At 34.2% G+C, this 20,853-nt stretch overlaps 1 protein-coding gene across 2 annotated transcripts in view; it reads left to right on the forward strand.

Moving 5' to 3' along the window:
- Nucleotides 1-20,853, forward strand: part of ADGB (androglobin) — a 114,180-nt gene that overhangs the window by 81,087 nt on the left and 12,240 nt on the right. For both annotated transcript variants that reach the window (XM_068677031.1, XM_068677030.1), the window contains 4 exons: nucleotides 5,570-5,757; nucleotides 6,746-6,930; nucleotides 12,576-12,775; nucleotides 13,946-14,057. In XM_068677031.1, coding sequence (XP_068533132.1) covers nucleotides 5,570-5,757; nucleotides 6,746-6,930; nucleotides 12,576-12,775; nucleotides 13,946-14,057 — 685 coding nt within the window. The remainder of the gene's footprint in view (nucleotides 1-5,569; nucleotides 5,758-6,745; nucleotides 6,931-12,575; nucleotides 12,776-13,945; nucleotides 14,058-20,853) is intronic.

Genomic DNA, 20,853 nt, shown 5'->3' on the forward strand with positions numbered 1-20,853 from the left:
TTATTTTGTATTTCCAGCCATTGAATCTACTTTGTCTGATAATTTTCTAGGCAACTTTGTCCATTTAAAAAAAGTAACATCATAGTTCTGTATTCCTCAAGTGTGTCACCTTTCCTCCGTCAATTATGAAATATAAATAAAAACCTCTGCGATTGTTTTATTCTGTTTAATTATCATTCAGTTCAGAAGTTCATCAGGCCTAAAAATGAAATTAATATAATCATTTACCACTTATTTTCCTGTTCTGGCCTGCCCCTAATAGTGTTACTTCTACTGTTAACTGTTAGCCACACTATCCATGGCTTATCTTTTTAGGGAAGAGAAGTTCATGTTTTGGCCTTCTCAGTCTCATCAGTCAATAGCAAGGAACTGATGTTAGTCTAACACCATAGAAGTATTTTTCTTATCCTTCTTTTGCAATTCATACTTGCAAGTACTTTCACCTCTGCCCCCAAAAGAATGAATTTATTTTATCTGGTGTTTGTAGTGAAAGCTGGCTGAATGTGACAGTTAAGACTGCTACTGCTAGAGGAATATGCAGGGCTGTAGACAAGCTCTTCAAGTTCTCAGAGCTAATTTGGGATCTTCAGAGATAGGGTGTGTATTCTACTGGGAAATAAAGTTCAGCTCAGAATTCGAGAGTGGCAAGTGACAGGATGGTCTCTGTGTTGAACACCACTTAATGCCTTTCAAGAAAGTAATGAGGATTGTGCACAATCCTGCACAATGTCCAGGATTGTGCACAGTATTACAAATAAGATCTTACCAATACTATGCAGTACTATGGTTTAAATACTGGAAATGCTCATTTTCCTATGCCCTACCCCCACATGATACTTCCTATAATCCTTTTTTATTTTTTTTTTCCATGCACTCAGCACATAACCTCAGCGATTCTGTCATTAGCTAAATTAAATGGCTTTTTTTTCCTCCTCCTATTCTTCCTTATTGAAGTCCTCTCCACTTAATAATTAGAGAAGGTATTTTAGTTATTATTCTCTCAGCTCATGACTTTAAATTTCACAAAATTAAGTGTGGTTAATATCAGTAAAGAGTGATTTTGATTTAACAATATTAAAACAGTATTGTACATGTATGCTGTATTTTTGTACTTGTTTTTATTACATTTCTTAATCACTGCTACGGAGTTTCTCATTTTGACAAGGCATTATATGATTGTCATAAAACACAGAATAAAGTGCTATTATTTTAATCTGTTACCTTTCTTTCTAATGGTATTTGGTAAAAAAAAATAATCAACAGTGTCATACATCAAGGAAGAAATTATACAGCATGCCTGTATTCCTAAATGTCAATATTCATACAGTGTGTGCATTTTTTTTTTTTTTATAAACCTACCAGTTAGTTGTTCTGCTTGAAAACTATGAATCAGCAGCTAACAACAGAGTGAAATAGAAATTTTATCAGTAGATATTATTCTGCTGCAGAGTCATTCCTGGAATACATTCAGTCACTCTGAAATGAACTTTACGATATGAATAAAATCTGCAGACTAGCAATAATGTCTGTCTTCTTTCTGCACGTATTACAGTCTAGATAAAAACTAGTTACTTGCTTCACATTATTTATATTTATTTATTTTTGTATTACATTTTCTTCTTCGCAGTCATTTTTTCCCCAATTGCTAGATTGCTAGATACAGGTTTTTCTTTTTATTCTTTGTTGTTTGTTTTTTTTCTCCACTGTCTTTTTTATACACAAGTTTTCTGAACAGATCATAGAAAATGATAGAGAGATGAGCATTCTTCAATCTTCAGCTGAGCAACAAAGATAAGATGTTAAGAAATCATTACTGACAATATATTTAATTTAGAAAACGGAAGTCTAATTTAGGACATTGATCAGTTGTTTGTCTTGACTAGCTGTTGAAGGACATAAGGAAATCACCTTTTTTAATAGAAAAATTAATTTAGGTGATATATATTAAAAAAAGAACCCTTCTGATTCACAGGTATAGTGAAATGAAGCAAGAAATCTAAGTATGGAATAAAGTCTCTTGGAGACTTTTAAGAATGAAACATAAAGCAGATAGTTATCTGAGTTATCTGGGTATATTAGTTCACTTTCTCAGTAGTGACTGATGATTACTTGGTGTTCCTACCAGCTGCAAAATTCAGTTATTTTGCTTTCTAATTGCTTATGTTATTCAGTGCTTATTTTTTTCATTTTTTTAAATCTCAGTTCTACATTTTCTGCATACTTATGGAAAACATGAAGATTTTGGAACCTTAACTTTATAAATATGATTAAAAAAAAATAATATATATATATATATATATATATATATATATAAAATATATATATATATATATATTTTTTTTTCATGTACATCATTCTGTTAGAAAGCACTTGAATATCTGGCTATATCCCTCTCAGTTTTGACTTTCACTTATTTAAAATGGTGAAGATTTTTAACTGTGTGCTTAATTACATATTTAAATGTGTGAGTTCTTCTGAATCGTAGTTTTGAATCGTTGCTATTACTGAGTAGTGATAACGGTTGTAAAGTGACTTACAGTTCACACAAATTAAAATAATGAATCATTTCTTTTACATTCATTCTAAAAAATTCAGAAGCCTTGAAATTGTAACCCTTTATTATTTGTCAGTCTCGAAAACACAGGCCTCCTTATGAATTTTTCAAGATTTTTTTCTTTTACGATTTTTATTCATTTATTTATTTATTTTACTGGAAAGTATTGATTTCTTTCAATGAAAATTTAGCATAAAACCAAAAAGAGAGTGAGAACCTTTCAAAGAAATTTCTCTTGGGCCACTTCTTGGGTGGGACATGAATTTTTAGTTTTTGAAATAACAAGTTGGCATAACTAGTTTGAAGAATTTGAAGAAGGGACTTAATTCTGAGTTCCCTGGCTACATAGCCATTGGCCATTTGACTTATTATACCCTTTTTTATTGTCCTTGCTGTTTAAGTGGTAACACTTATTTTGTTTGTTTATTTTTTATTCTTTTGATACAAAATAAAATCAAATTCTGAGACCTTATAAATTACATTCTGGTTTTCTATATTCCTCTTCTCAGGATTCATAAAGATTAGGTAAATCTGCATCAGGTCCATTGTTGAATTTTTTATTATTTTTTGTTTATAATGCTAAAAATGCTTTTATATTAAACCTGCATTTTCATAAAAATGAGATTAATAACCTGATATTTAACGTCTCACTTGAAATAAAATTATTAAAAATGGGAACAATATTAATTTAGCCTTAGATTGAACCAGATCTCTATATTTCCATGTAGTAAATTGTATTCACCTTTACTTTCACACTACTTCTAGCAGCAAAAATGTCTGGTTTATCAGGGAAATAAGTTATTTTCATGTTTACATTCTATGTTTATCTATGCTTTCATATATGTGAGGTCTGCTAGCTTTTGCTAAATGTTTTGTGCATGAATTGCCAAAATTGCTGTTTTTTCATCTTCAGCTGTGGTCACCCTTGGAGTTAAAAGCATCTGCAGTCTTAAAATTGCTGTGCAGTTTTCAAATGCATCGACACTTTAGACCACACTTCTTTCTTACGTTTGGCATGCAGACAAAAACAAACAGGTTAGCCTTTTGAAGTAATCTCTTAGCAAAACCATGGGGAATATTTTACCTCTGGTACATCCTTTAGCAATTCTTTTAAACAAAATGTGAAATTTCATATTCTCCTCAACATAGCATTAAAAAGAGAATGCATCAACTTTTCAAGTCACATTACAGTCATGTATTAATGGAGTAATGCTTTTTTTTTTTTTTTTTTTTTTTTTTTTTTCTGGAAAGAATTCAACTCTTGTATCTTAGCCTTGGTAGAAGTCACAGTCTCTTTTCCTCTTCTCCAAAATAGCTCTTCCTTTCTTCCTTGTCTTATTCCACCCCACTTGAGAGGGGGAATATCTTATACCTTGTAATTGCTTTTATGGTTAATATTCTGGAGTAAATAAAGGAGAAAGTCAGTTTGAATTTGACAAGCTCATGTGAAATATTCTTCCTTATCAATATGCCTCTCAGAAGTGATATGTGCCAATCTGAGTTGAAGTCAGCCCTCTTTATTGATGATTAGAAAAAGAGTGATGATATCAAGTCCAAGTGCTGAGAGTTTGCAGTTGGGAAATAAATCACTAAGGATAGAATTTCAAAAGTGTTCAACTGATTTTTCACTTTATTCCTTTTGAGTTTGAGAGTTGCTTCTCACTGACTACAGTGGGAATTGATTTAAGCAGCAGGGAATCATTTAATTAAAAAAAAAAAAAGCTTTTAAAATAGTTAGTTCAGAAGTGGAAAAAAAAGGGTATTGTTCTATGGAGCAGTCTCAAATGATTTGAGTCATTTGGCATAGTTCTAATGAGAAATAAAAACAAGAACAATAAAAAGAGTCCTAATTGTTTGAACAGTTCAAGACAGCTGGAAAACATAAACTGCAGAGCCAGGATGTTATATGAGAACCTCTCATAGCAGCAAGAAAAGAAAAAAGAAATCTAAGAAGTCAAGTAGTTTGAAGAATGCTCTTATCAATAGTACAAACTAAGCTTTTTTTCTCCTTGAAATTATTAATCAATATCATCTATAAATTTTTATTCAAAATGTATAGATGATATTGATTAATAATTTCAAAATTAAGTTTGCCAAACTTGTTGATGCTGGACCAGAATCTTTTATTTTTTTGTTTATTTTTTAAATTATAGTATTTCTACTTAAAATATTTATTTATCATTTATGTCTAATTAAAGATGCTGTAATTTATGTTGTGTATTATAAGAAATAATTACCACTTTAAGAATGTAAATAATTAATTTAAAATTCCTCCTATGCTTGTGTTGTTCACAAGAATCTGTACTTCATCATTTATGTATGTATCTTTTATGTTTTCTCACTTTTTTTTTTTTTCACAAACTTCTTTGACTATTCTTTTTGATTCTCATGTACTACTTTCTATTTCTTCTTGATTGTCATCAGGAGTTTCTTAACTCAAGTCTTACTACCTCTAACACAGTTTTACAGTCTACATTTGTCTTTCAGTGATTATTCTTTTTCGCCTTCCATAGGTACACTAGCAAACTGAAAGTTTTGCTCTCTTAGGGCAACTAGAAAGTTTTCCAAGGATTTTTATTTTATTTTACACTAACACTATGCATTGTCTTGTCTTGTGGGAACAACTAAGTATGGTAATTACTTTAATGCAAACTGTCCCTAAAGCCTAGTTTCTGGAGAATATCTTTGAGAAGTGAAACTCTATGACATTTCCCCAGCAATAGAGCAGTGTAGGTCTGGTATGGTTTGTCCTGTTGTTGATCATGTCCCTCCCCAAAAATAAGACCAAGTTTGAAGTTAGATGATATTGTATTTGACTTGCTTTATAACTTTTTGCCAAGTATAAATTCCCATAATAAGAGATGCTTAGTTAGACTACAATAAAGCAATAAGATTATTGCTTATGAAGCACATCTTATTACTCTAATAAGCCTAACACAAACAGTGTGCTCCAAGTAGTCATAGACTGCATTTTCGTTACTGTAATAAGTAAAATGACTTGTTTTCCCTCTTCAGAAAGGATATACATTTATGGCTGAAGCACGTACTGGTGACCTGTCCATGGCAGCTGGAAGATGGAGGCTCCGGCTCATCAGTTCTCATAGTCCACTCCCGTTCCTCTCTCGTGAGGCTGTAAATAACATCTTTTCTACTAAAGAAATTAAGGAATATTACATACCCAATGACAAGCATGTAATGTTCAGGTAAATATTGAGAGAAGAATGATTACATTCTGCCTTTTACATGGACTATCTGTGATAGAAAAGTATGTTCTTTCCTCATTCTTAGAATAGGAAGGTGTTAAAACAAGCATCTCAATTTTATGGTCCATCAATACTCAATACCAACTTTAACAGATCATAAATGGAAGTGTTTTCTGAAATATTGCAACTGATTAATGAAGAACAGGTATGAAGTACACAGACTATAGTTCCAAGATTGTAGTAACAGTATTCTGCATTTCTCTAGGCTCAGTCTTGAAATCTTATCCATATATTATTCCATGTTACTTTTGGGGATTAAACATGCATTAAAATTAAGATTTTGCAAGTGGGGAGGAGGCATAAAGTTTGGTATATTTTTCAGCTTGTCAAACAAAGCTAGAAATAAAATTCAGAAACACAACACTGTTTTCTGATTCATCTGATCAATTTCCATCTTGCAGTGCTGGTAGAAGAGTTTCTACACACTTTAGAGGAGCATGTAGATTGCTTTAAGAGAACATATTAAATCAGAGCATCATTATTTAGTTTTTCTTAATTATTTTTTTAATTATTATTATTATTAATTAGAGGGCTGTTTGTTGTTATTTGTTTCTTTGTGTTTTTATTCTTTTGCTGTGTTACTTTTTAATTGAAACAGCTCCCTCATCTGCCTAACCATACTTTTCAATAAATTCTAGTACAGTAGGAGGGAGAATGTGTATCTGGACATTTTATAAGGTAGTATAAAAAGCAAATGGCAAGACCACCCCCTTTTTTGCAGCCCTCCACAATTGTATTGGTTATGGATTCACTGCACTAAAATACAGTACAAGAAGTTTAGTCTATCAGATTGCAGGAAAACAGTTAGCTACAAGTTCAATTTTAAATGCTTGTATCCAGCACAGAACAACATTCAGGTATTTTTCAAAAAAAGATCTGGGACTGTTGGTCATGTTGCTGTGTTGTTTGTTTTTTTTTTCTTCTTTAGGTATTCAGTAAAAGTCACAGCACCACATACTACCACAGTGCAAGTAGAAACTTCTAAATCAGATGTGTTCTTTAAACTACAAGTCCTAGATAATGAGGAAGAAATTGTGAATGTCACTGGAAAGGGCCATGCAGTCATTCCTGCTTTTAATTTCTTGAGTAATGAAACACATTTGAGTTCCAATAGTGAGTATTGAATTCAGTATTTGACAGTTTTATTCACTATGGCATATATATTCTTACAGTAACTTTAGATAACCACAGAAAATAGAATTTTCCACCACTTTTTCATAAAATCCCTAGTGGCTTTGTGATTGAGTGAAATCAACTGTATTCTTGAGCAATGGATAGGGATCCTTGTCCCTCAGCAACGAGGAGAGATACCAAAACAATTGATTGAAATAAGATGTCCATCCTTATTTTATTCTTCTGGGGATTGGTCTTGTTTTGTAACTAAGTAGAGTTGACTGAATAATTGAAGTAGTTTCTCAGTTCTGAAAATTTCATGCATATGTTTTCCTTGTCCTTGAGAACGGAAATATACATTCTTTTCAAGATCTTGCCTTTATTTGTTTGATCTTAAAGGTCAATGTTTTGTTTTTGTTTAAAAAAAAAAAAAAAAATAAAGATGCTCAAGTTGCAGTTCATGGTGGAATATTCATAGATTATACTGAACCCTATCATTTGAGTGCACCATCTTGAGCATTACTCCTTTTAGCAGAAACACATGTTATTGGTTTCTTATCCACCATATAAGCCAGAGTACAAACAAAAAGAATAAATGAGATTTTCTTAAGGATAAATACTGTCTGGTTTTGACTGCCTCTACAGCAGCTACATAATGTTCATCATGGAAATGGAAGTCACTGAAGGAAAAGCTACTTGCCCAAGACTTTCAAATTTATTAAATGTTCATATTGTCAACACTTTATGACAGCAAGTGAGATACTGAGGAAGTTATCCCTTTTAGCCCAAATTTATTTGAAATAAACAGCCACCACTCCGCTCATTTTTTGCCTGAAAATTTGAATCTGAGAAGTTTATTCACTAAAGGTGTACTTTCTTTTCTTTCTTTCTTTCTTTCTTTCTTTTTTTTTCAATTAAATTTTATTGCTGTTCATTATATTGCAGTCTTGTCAACTTGGCTCTTGTTCATGGTGAGAACTGGTCTATGTTCAAAGGTCATCTTTCATAAGTATGTTAAAATTCACATATTTGATCAAATGCTTTGGAACTAGTGATTATACCTAATATAAATCCAGAGGACATTAATTAAAACTGACTCTGTGCAATCCAGCAAACCAACATTGTGAATATATACTCTGTGTCCAAAGTTGGCAGCATATAAATACCTGGGGTAGGGGACAGGGAGAGAAAGAAAATAAAGCTAAGCTCTTCTCGGTGATGCCCATTCACAAGACAAGAGGCAGCGGGCACAAACTGGAATGTAGAAATGTAAAAGTAAGCATTATAAACGTTTTTTTTTGTTTGTTTTTACTCTTAGAGCAGTCAAAGATTGGAACAGGTTGCTCAGAGATTATTTGGAGTCTCCAAACACAGTAATCTAACCACAATTGGAAGTGGCTGTGAGCCACCTGACCCTGCTTTGAGAAGGGGATTTGAAATGGATAATTTCCAGAGGTTTCTTTCAGTCTCTGTCATTCACTGCCTGTGATAGGGGCAGTCTCATGAGTTGTATTTTTTTTTTCCTTCCTTTTTTTCTTCATGATGCAAAATTAATCCAGTATTCTTGGATATTATGTACAACTGAGCAGGTACTCATTTCCAACCAGACTGAATAGACACAACCTTCAGTTTGAGATTATAGTAATGCTTTGTTTTCAGACCTGTGATGGAACAAGACAACTTCCTGCACACTCTAGAGAGCATAGTTAGCTTATCGAGGTGTCCTCTTTAATGCTTCAATTCTAGGCTTTCACAAGTTTAAGTTTTGCCAAACTCAGTGTTCAAGAGCTATGATCAGATAACAGTTGTTTGTTACTGGCATTTTTATGGTTTGATAACATTAGGGCTGGGGTATTCAAGAAGCTAGAAAAGAAGCTGTATTGAAAGGTTTTGTCATCTAAAATTATGTTCAGCCAGTTGATTGACATTTGAGTTCTAAGTGGTGCTTAATTTTTCTGTTCAGAAGCAATAAATACAACTTAATGAGATATGTGATTCTTAGGTGTATTTTCTACAGTTGTCCCTGCAATACTTAGATCATTTTTAATGTAAATGATGTATGTTCTACATGTTTCTGCTACATTTATTGTATCTAGCAGATTTGAGATCAGCTACTGTTGTGACTTTTTTTTTTTTGCCTAATCTTCATTTGTTTTAGTTTTATATACACTTCACTTATTAAGACATATCAATTTTACTAGTAATATTATGTCATATTTTGAATTTTCCACTACATCTATAGTTTTCATTTTGAAAATCTTCACAATCTTGTAATCTTCATAAGCATTACAAATTCACTTAAATAAAGCAATTGTTTATAAGCAATCAAGTCAGCTACTGTACTCTCCATGTACACCACTATGCACCAGCATTGTAAGATTAAATTCTTAAGTCCTTTTATGAAGAATTTTAAACAATGAATCCTCTGTAAATCAATCAGTTTCTGCCTGTTTGAGCATATTCAGATCCTAAGGCAAAGACAAAATGTACAGATACCAGATTATTGCTTTGCTAAAGCCCAAAATAGCATTGTATTTCATGTGTTCATCTTCACTATTTTGAACTGTATAGTTTTGCAACTTGATGCTTTAGGAAAAAAAAAATAAAAAATCTAAATTTCCAATGTTTCATGGGAAAATTAACTAATTTCTTCATGTTTATGAAACACGCATCTTGCTATTTCCAGTAAAGCGAAATTAAATGCAACAGAGAATATGCTCTTAAAATGTAATTCATCAGATGACAAAGTAAGTATTTAAAGGAAGTCATGGAGAAACCACCATGTTACTCTGACTGAATTACCATGGTAATCAACGGTTGCTTTTGATTACTGTTTTTGGATGTAGGAATGGATTAGTAAATTTAACAGTAAACTGGTGAAAAAAGTAGGAAAGGCACAGGATAGCTGAGATTAGGATTAACAGTACAAATACTTGAAATAAATTTCCAAGTTATCCTCAGTAATGTGAAGAAAAAAATTCCTTCAGAAAACCAGCTTGTTGACAAAGATCATAGTCTGAAGACTGGAATAATTTGAAAGGCAGTATCAGAAGAAAGAAGAGAAATGGGTTCCAGCTGATGTGGGAAGGGAGAAGATGGAGCAGAATAACTAACGGGGACATTTTGTCTTTGCCACTGCAAGCAGGGGAGATAGACAGGAGGAACTTTTCAAAATATCCTCAGAAATAATACACGCACATTAGGCTTTTATTTCAGCACATAAGACTAAGAGATTCAGTTACAGTAACATGCTTGAAAATAGGAGTGTTGTCATTTCATGTTCATATTCAGAAGTGGAGCCACTGAATTCTAACTGGAAAAAAGTAGTAATGATTTATTTTCTTTTAGTGAATTCTATGTTTGTATGATTTTATAATGTATTTGAAAGTGAAATTAATATTATGATGCCATTTAAGTGTGTGTGAGTATGCAGAGATGCATCATTTGGAAGGAAAAACTGTGAGGTAGTGACTATTTGCTGATTTTTCTTATTATTTTCACAATACTACACCATGTGCTTTAATATTGAAGTTCTCTTCCAAAATATAGGTATTCTATATATCACAAAGCCCACCTGTTGTGAAAATGTTTCAAGTCTTTCAGATAATCAGAACAAACAAACAAAAAGATTATGAAATGTACACAGTATAAAAAGTGTGACAGCATCACATTACTGAACCTGCTGAGCGTGTGTAGGTGCAATTTATAGCACTATTAAAGCATGTTTCTTTACTGTTGCCAGAAGTTTTAGGAAATTATGCCCTGTACAATAACAGCATTGGAACCTCCATACATAATGATGAGAAATTCAGGTAGGGATTTGTACAAATGGACATACAATACAAGATTCACTTGTTCTCTTAAAAAAAAAAAAAAAAAAAAAAAAAAGAGAGAGAGAGAGAGAAAAGAAAAAAAAAAATCCAGAAGGCACTGCCTAATCAAGGTAGATGTGAGTTCCTTCTAGTCAGAAGTTTGCTTACAAAAACCGAGATGAACGGATAGGTATGCAAGAAGAAAATTAATTTGATGTAACAGCACCACCTGGTGACAAAGGCTAGAAGTGTTATTTTGCTTGTGTATGCTTTTCAGGGAATTTTCCGGCCAGCATGTGGTCTCATGTAGGATTACATCATTCTAAACTGAGTTATCGTTATGGTAGGATCATCCCCTTGGCAAACTATTATAGAATTATTGAATACTTACGCTCTTCAGGTTTAGGAGAGTGAAAAGAAGAGGACATTGAGGCATTCCTGAAAGTTAATTACAGCCTAAAGAATATCACCTCCCTTGAATCCCATTTACCATAACACTTAGAGGTAGGCTTCTCCAGAGGACAGCTGCAGAGCTCCTAAAACCTAGAAACCACTCACTGCAGAGGAGCTCACCTCTGTTGACTACAAGGAGTACATTTATTTGGCTTCGCTACTTTAAAGCTACCTTTTGGTAAATTCTTTGCACCATTGCTTTATGACAGTGCTCAAGCAGGCATTGAAGATCATTCCTTATTAGAAATGTTTATACAAACATTGTGAATGGTAACTTCAAGGCAAGTTATCCAATTGGAAAAAGTCTGTATGCAGAATTATTCTTCCATTTGCAGTCGGGATTGTTTCTTTACAGTAGAAAAGAATACTTCTCTGAGATCTTTCTCTGAGATTACACATTTGAAAACACAGACTAAAGTTATGGGAGGATAAAACAAAAACAAACACGAGAGTATATATAACAATGAGATTTCTCTGTATATATCTCAGAGACTTTTTAGAATATCAGACTGAGTATTAAGCTAGTGTTATTCATTTTCACCTGCATTCAGAATTCCTAGGGTTATATTTTTCTTCCATCTGTCACAAGAGGTGGGTACAAATTTTACATAAATCCCACTGTAGTCTTCACGTCTTTAGCCTGAGAAAGAATTACCTACTCTTGCACACTTCCCTTTTGAAAGATTTTCATTTTGTGTGGATATGCACAGGTTTAAATTTTCTGGACTAATACTTCTATTATAGCCTTTATTTAGCATATTCCTGGTTTCACAGTTTTTCCACATCAATACCTCCTGTAAGAGATCAGGATATAACTTTATAAAAGATAGATTACATATTGTTCTATACATCTTTTCAAGACTAGCTTTGTTTGAGCTGTCATCTATGACCTTTGTGTCAGGTTGATGTAAGAGACTTCTGTAAGGATAGCAGTTGCCAAAACTGTGGCAAATGTATCTCTCCCCTCCTTCTGCAAATTTACACAATTTATTAAATTAGGTTAATTGGGTATCCATTATATAGAGTATGAGGCTATCCATATTATGTAATATATAGCACAGTGCTGTGATGGTTAGTGTTGGAGAGGAGTGTGGATTTTGCAGGGAAACAGATTATAAGCTTTTTTTATAAAGAGTAACAACAGTTGGTTATACAGTCTTTTTCAAATTTCTTACTATGAAGAGGTTTGTGATTTGTATGAAGAATGAAATCAGGATAACAAGCATAACTTTAATTAGAACCTTATGATCACAATGCAGCATGAGAAAATTGACTATAGTAGTAATTCTTTGTATAGTTTCTGGTGGCATCTGTTTACTTTATACTAGTAGTTCACAGAACTTCTGGAAATTAACACTTACATTTCTAATCATCTTGCAGGAAGTAAAACCCAGATTATTCAAAGCATTACAAAGAAGGATTCAGAAACTGGTGTATTCAAAAAAAAAGGTCATATTTCAACTCCAAAGGATACCAAAGCTTCTTTCAAGCTGGGACCTTTAAAAGAAGGTTTATTTACATTAGAAGAAGAATCCCTCCTCTTAGAAAACTTTGAAAATAATCGTGGAAGCCCACAACAAGTAAGAGATTTCAAATTACTGGAATTTAGTGGGGAATTCAGTGAAGAGGTATTGATAATTCTTTTAGTGCATGTGGAGATCTGATATCCTGAGGCATGAATGAGGAAACCAAAATTAAGATTGTTGTTAGATTCTGAGTGAGCCTGTGGAGAAAGGATAATGTACCTATATGAATAACCAACTAACAAGGGGTCATTTTTGTTTTCAAATCAAGGAGGTAGATGTATTTAGTCCTCAGGCATTCTTCACATACCAAGTTAAATTCAAATATAACATGGCTTGCAGCTAAGAGACAAAAAGTACCAGTAACAAGTTAAACTTCTGATGTTTCAATGTGACTATTCTTTGACATGTAATGTAAGAAAAGGCCAGCTTTACTAATTCTGCTGCAGAAGCACCAATTGCCAGTCAGCTGAATGCTTTAGTAACACACACACATGCTTCTTCAGCCTAGAGTTGCTTAGAGAGGGATGTCAAAATTGTGAATTTCTCTTAACTTTACCTAGTATTAGTTTCTTAGAAAATAATATTTTGTTTTAGCATTGCTTTTTTCTCTGTTTCCATGTTTCTCTATGGTTTCTTCCTGATAATTGAGTTCAATTGCAACAGAATATTATAAGAAAAATAAATCATTGATAACTAATTTCCAGTATTTTTTCTTTGACTAAATACTGGCTTTAAGAGTTGGAAAACAATTTTTTAAAAGTATTGGGATCATTTCCTGTTCAGTGTAAAAAATGTTTCAGACAATCTACTTACCCAGCCATCTCTACCTCACTTTGTGATATTATTGAATGCTGGTATTAGTGCTCAAAGCTCTGTAGTAGGTCTTAAAATGAAAGAGAATTCTTTGTCTTAGCACATGGCATACACAGGAAAGTAACATGGAAGACTTAATGGAATGTAGCTCCTTATTGTATAGTCCAATTTAGTTTCAGTTCATTAAACACATGAGTAATTGTTTAATTTCACAGGAATTAAAATAAAATCTGTGGAATTAACACTAATTTTTTAAGCTTCTTGTGAATATTGTAATGTGCAGGCTTGTAAATTAATCATGTGTTTCATTTGCTGAGTTCAATGGCTGCTACTTTACTAACCTACAGGGTTTTTAAATACTTTCTGTAGTTATGTCCTCAACATGTTAACATATTGCATTTTCTTTCACAGTGTCACAAGTATATCATACAGGCATTAGTGTTATATAATAGTTGGCCACTTACAGAGAGTCAGTTGCTGTTTGTTCAGACAGTGAAAGAAATGGAGAAAAATGAAATCAAAGGTACGTCACCCTTAATACATAGTCAGATGCTTTACGTTACTGATTTTTTTTAATGTATATTGCTAAAAGCCTAGACCATATGATATTTCTTTTATTCACTGTTTGAGTGAAATAATTAAGCAATAATCTCTTTGTTCTGAGGTTTATAGAACTGGAGTTTAGTTGTGTGATTCCATAACTTCAATTCAAAAATGATAAAGAAATCAGAGGTTACCTGAGCTTCTTAGGGCTCAACTTTAGGTAGGGTTCTAGAACAGTTGCCAAAACATGTCTGAGAGACCAATGAAGTGGCACAATGTCCTGACAGACTAAATCCAAATATAGAAGTTTCTACTGACAATGGGGATGCATGCCTGCTAATAATTTAAGAAAATGCAGTAACAGGAAAGGACAGAAGGCCTGTTTTCAGGATATGTATTACTTCTGTACAGCCAGGGACAGGTCCCAAGAATATGCTTTGTATTCTAGCCAGGAAGGGGATGGAGAAATTGCATAAATATTCTGCAACCTTACCTCCCCCCCCCCCCCCCCCCTTTTCTTTTTAAGGGACATAAAAAACAACACATATTAAAAGTATTTAGAATATTAATAAGTATCTTAGAGGTTATACAAATGTCTCATATTTTCTTCTTTTACCACTGATACTGAATATTTTAAACCCTAAATATTGTAAATGAAAATACATCTTGCTGGATCCAGCAACTGGATTGAGGCTGCTGTAGCTCCTTGTCGCCAGCTCCAACCAGTAGGGAGGCTGAAGTTGTATTCCCAGCAGGCATGTGTACACAGAACATATGGAAACTACATATATAGATGTATATACACGTGGCCAACCATATAGATCATGGACAGGTGCTCAGAGTGCTCACGTGAACACAGGCAGCACCAATGGCCTTATCCTGCTCCCTTCTCTGTCTGGACAGAATGGAAGTCTAGTGAGACTATACATGTATAAGTTGGATCTTTCCAGCACTTGGGCTTATACACCTAGTCTGGTCCCTGGATCCCAGCCTCTCCAGCTGCTGACATCTGAAAATACATACCCTTGAGGCTTCAGCTGTACACCAGTTGCTGGTACAGACTGTAGTGTGCACACACATGCAGCTGGCCAGGTCATCCCAGGTTCCAGTAGCTGTGCTTTCTTTCCTGGAGGTGCACAGGCCCTCCTGCATCCAGAACTGGCCCTTAGAGACCCATGCACCCCTTGCTCCTAGCCCAGTTTGTCTATTCACTCACTGGTCCAGCTTGATCATATCTAGCAATTACGTGCTTGCTTGCAAAGCAGCACTCTCTAGTTGCTGCACTGCAGACAGATGGGCACTCTGACCCATGGTCTGGCTCCAGTTACACCCCCATCCGTACACATGTACATGGTATCAACTCAGGAAAGTGTTAGAAAGTAATTTAGTAAGAAGATAAAACAGACTGCACAGCTCAGGCACGAGGCACATTTGGACAAGTGTGCTGAACAACAAACTATTGACATGCAGCTGTCAATTTTTAACCTCTTTCTCTATTTTCCCACTCTTGTTCCTCCCCAAATCACCTAAATCCATCCCTTTATTCAATTTTGGTTCCTCCCTTAAATATCCCATGATAAATCCTGTAGCATACCAAACTGCTTTTTTTCCCCACATCCTGTAATGCGTTCAACCCCTAGGCTGTAACCATCTGAAATGGGAAAGGTGATATAGATAGCTGCTCCGCATGTCTCATTGTCATGGGTTCCTCTTGGGAGGAGCCTGGACAGGGCGTTCCTCAGAAATCCAGAATTTGGGGCTGATGGCTCCTGGGAGAGATTTGGGAGTAGCTCAACAGGGTATTTTCTGTTCTGCCCCTCCTGCCACTGTCTCTCTGAGCTGTTTTGCGGGTGTGCAGATGAGCTTTTATCAGACAATCTAACCCTATATAGATGCACTTACTGGTTAGAGAAGCTACAAATGAAATGGGATATTACAGATTTTTATATATTTTTTTTTCTTTAAAATGTGAATTCATCAGTCCATTTGCTTGTGAATATCTCCTATAGTTCAAAATAGTCTAATATCAAAGCATAATTTATGAGGCATTCTTACAAACAAAAAGCTTAAAGCTACCACAGTAATAACTACAGCAGTAATATTTGTGAAAACTTGCTCTCAAAAATGCTGTTTAGAGGTTTCTTTTGTCACCAGGTTTCTAGCATCTTTTTACCTCCATTATAGTCTTAATTCTGGAGCTACTACTTGAATCTTGTGTCAGAGGGAATATTTCTTTCAGTTTCTGGCATTCTTTTGCCTCCACCCCACATTCCCACAGGCACCAAGGAAATGTATTACACTTCCTTGTTGTATTTCTTTTAGAAGAGTTCACATTAATTCCACCTGTTGTAATCTAGTAATCTGTCACTCTGAATGAGGATCACCATGCAGTCTACAAGATATAGAAGTTCCCTAGAACAGTGAAATTTCAATTTTTGTTTAGGTCATCAATGAATAAAATCCACACTGCATATATGCAGTACTTTCTGGGGTCAAAGCTAACTATTTATACTGCTAGCTGATGTGTATAATATATTTGGTGGAAGAACTAAACTGTAAAATGAAGTTTCATCATAGATTAGACTCTGAAGGCATCTTTCTGTTAAGATGATTAGAGTAATGTTTGCAGAGTAATATTGACCTTATAATATGTTGTAAGAAAGCACAAGATTTATATTGTCTAATACAGCCAAACACGATACCATCTAAATGCTAACTGCATCAGCATGTATGTAAAATTCTACTAAAAGACCAAAATGAAAATCTGTTATTTCGATTTTCTAGTTGCTTTGTTGACAATTGTTTCAAATTGAAAATGTATTGTATTTGTTTATAAATCACATTAACTGGTTCAATATCTGTAGAATGCATCTCCCACTATAATATCTTTAGGTCAACCTCTGCTTGTAAACTCATGCATTCAATTTCGGTTTAGACAGCAGTAGATTTATTATTTGTTAGCCACCACAGCTGACAAAGTACCAATTTCATAACTCATAAATTCAGAGTTAATGCCTCCGAAATGTGGATTGTTATCTGACTTTTTGGTATGGAAAGTTATATCTGCTTGAGTTGAAAATGGGACAGATTACACTGTATCATGAACACAATAATATTTGAGAGGTTGTGCCTTACAGACGGATTCACAGACAGCTATTTTAGTAGTTATTTCACCCTCTTGGTTTGTTGTTCACAAAATTGCATCCTCTTGCATTGTGTTAAGCTTCTGACTTGGCTACAGCTTGTTTTTAACATACCAGCCATGCTTCTGGTGTCTATCCTTTCCTACAACTGCCACAATGATCTGTAAAACTGTGGGTCAAAGGTCACAATCTCTGATTTTTTTTTTGCTTTTTTTTTTTTTTTTTTCTTTTGCTAGTTTTCAGCTGATACTACTGAAACTTGTCATTAACTTGAATAGTATCATGTTCAGTTCCTGGTGGCAGTACTCAGTCATAATTTCCCTTCTCCATTTTAGCTGATACCTTGACTCATTTATAGTCAAACAGAGTCAAGTCACAGCCAGCGTTAATGAGATTTTTCTGTTTGGGTTCTTTTTAAATAGAGATTTCTGTGTCCTCCAATAATTGATGCCTTTCAAAGTAACCAAAATCTATTTCACAGTTCAGATTAACTGTGTGTTTCTGTTTATATAAGAATACCAATTGATTGTGTTCTCATGGAATAAAAACTAGATTGCCCAAGCCACCAACAGTTTAAAAAACAACACATACCAACACTTCCTGTATTTACTACTTAGCATTTATTTTATGTACCCCTATTAACAGCAATTTTTAACTAGAGTGCTTAGTAGAGGTAGGTATTTTGGAGTAAACAACATTTAATCTCTGAATGTTCTTCTGATGGTGAACCAGTTTTCAAATTAAAGCAATTTAATTTGCTGCCAGCACCACTTGTCAAACACACAATTCATATAATAGCAATGTTGGTGCTTAGCCAAAAAGACATCCTCTCACCATATGATTTTTAAGAAAGCTGCAGTGAGCCAGGTGGAAAATTCCTGCAACAAATCACAATTTCAGGTACCGATTTTTCATGTAAGGCAACAGTGCCATCTGGAGTTAGTTTTGCATTAAAGCTCATTCGTCACTGCAAAGAGTATTTCTGCTTTGTATCACCATTTACCAGTTTTTTAAACTAGGAGACTCATACTACTCATTGGTATTAAGTGCTTGTTAGGAACATTTGTGAAGAAAGTAAGTTTTCCAGCATACAGGTGTTGTGATGATTTTTTACTTTGTCTTTGTTGTTTCTCTTTTCTTTCTTCATAATCCTTAATACTGAAGTTGGACAATATTTGCAAGTAGAACTGTTAGCAAAAGGTATTTCATGACTACTATATAGTCATATTTATTATTTATGACTATTATTAATAATAGTCATATTTATATAGTCATATATTATTTATGATATATATATTATATATATAGCATCTTATAAAATATTTTATTAAATAAAACTTTGCACAAGTGAAACAATAAAAAAACATTAGCCAGGATAACCCAAGTAAACAGAAATCAGAAAGTGCCAAAAATATATATTGATTTTTATCTATATCTCTTCCTACTCCCTGGGATCTGTTAATGGTGCAAGACTTCAGTGGAAAAATTGTAAAACATAAAGTCTGGATTCTTATGCAAAAGGGGAAAAATTAGAAGGAAATCTTGCAACTGCCAATACCATTTTAAGTTGATTGTGTGAGCAAAAATATTTTAAGATTTGTTTTGTATATTTGATTTTCAGCCACTTTTGGGAGGAGTGGGAAGATGCCGGGAGGTGTTAGATTTTACTTTTGTTGCAGTAAGAGCAGATGTTTTATTGTGCAACTGTAGCAACCCAAAAGTTGAATCATCAGTGGGGGCTGAATACTGACTGCAACGCATATTTTAGATATAGCCGAAGTTACCTCATCAGTTTCAACTGTCAACTAGAGCAGTCTGTCTATCAAGCTAGCATAGTAGGGTGAGATCAATTGCCCAAACCAGGCAGGAAAGGCAATATCCTTTGGAATATAACCTTTTTTTCCTCCAGAGCAACGAAAGTTTCTTGCACTTGTTCTGTCTTCCCACAGGACAACTTGCTGTCTCATTCTAGGGCAGAATTTTGTGAGAAGTTTAGCAGGATGTTCCTTTCTTCCTTTCTTCATCTCTTTCCCATCTTGCCTGTCTATAGTAAGTAAGTGATCACTTCCCTGGAGTTTGATGAAGCAGATGAAAGAAAATAGACCACTGAGAATACATGATGGCACTACAGTTTTAAGACCTGTAGTCAACTAAGCCATGCTTTAACCTCCCCATACAGTATTGGTGGTTTGCTTCTGTTCTGGTGCAGCTTTACTGCAACTTAAGTGTCTGGATGAGCCCAACTTTAAAAGATCCTTGACATTTCTATCTGTCCAGAATCATTTTCAGGGTCCAGTCAGAGACGGGAAAAGCAACAGCTGAGATTCTCAGTCATTCTCCAGCTAAACCTAAAAGCTTTCATAGGATATGTAACAGTCCTTTCTGTTAACTACTGTATAATCCTACTAAGTGCTTACAGCATGTGGGAGATACAAGAAAGTGTTTGTATCTCAATCAGAAGTTATGAGTTTGAGACAGGAATTCTTTGGTGTAATTATTTAGCTTGTTATAGACAGGACATTAGACTGTATGTCGCTATGGTCTCTTCTGGCATTAGAGTAAATGAATCTCTGACAAATGATTGTAAAGTTCTAGAGAAGCTAATTTCAAAAGTTGCTACCAGCTGTTCGTCATCACTGTCAATTGGTGTGATGCCCAAACTTTCCTGTGCGCCATACATATACAATAACTGCCACTGAGAATTTCTGATGATTGGTGCATCTCTTGTCAGCTGAAATTCAGCCATGACCTTTTGCTTTCTGTATTCTCTCTCTGCCTTTCTACTTATTGCATCCCAGTGCAAAGCATTTGCATAGTTTTGGCCTCGGGAAAAGCCCCAAGGAGTCACTCACATTCTCCCTTACAGCCTGAGTGGACTGCAAGCTCTATTGCTCAACTGCAGTCAGTGCCCACTCCAGGAATTTCTGGAGGGTGATCCCCAAATCAGTGAAATCTGCTGAGGGAACATGGACAACACAGTCTACTGGTAGCTAGCTGTGAGAGCTCAGCTGAATCCCGTCCTAAGACTCCACACTAGAAATTAAAACAGAATAGCTCATTTTAACCCCGTCATTTTGTATGCTCACATGATATATATCGAGAAGTTAGTAATTAAGTCCAGAACATCAAAATATGAAATTTCAGAGTTGTAAAATATTTATAGAAGCCAGACAAAGCTTGTGTTATCCAATGCGATAGATATTTTTTTGTCTGATATGATTTAGCTAATAACACTGAATGTCTCTTGGTGTTTGCATAAACAATAAATAACTTATCTTTAACAAATAATAATTCACTGAATAATGCATGTGCACTAGTCTGATTTATGGTGCTAATATGTTATGATAATGTGAAATTAAATGGAAAGACACTTGTGTAATGATATAACTTCAAGTAACATTATCACTGTTTTATATTTGCATTTCCTCTGGAGTTGTTTTAGTAGCTTCAATATTTGTAGAGACTGCTTTAACTTTTGATTTCCTTATTTAATGTATGCTTTGTTTGCATTGAATCAATTTATGCTTAGCGCTTTGGTACCATTGAACATTATTTAAGGAGATACATTATTTGAGGAGAATAGAATGTAATTTATACATAAACACATGTAATATATAATTTAATATACATATA

The sequence above is a fragment of the Anas acuta genome, chromosome 3 (genome assembly GCF_963932015.1).
Source record: "Anas acuta chromosome 3, bAnaAcu1.1, whole genome shotgun sequence".
NCBI classification, from domain to species: Eukaryota; Metazoa; Chordata; class Aves; order Anseriformes; family Anatidae; genus Anas; species Anas acuta.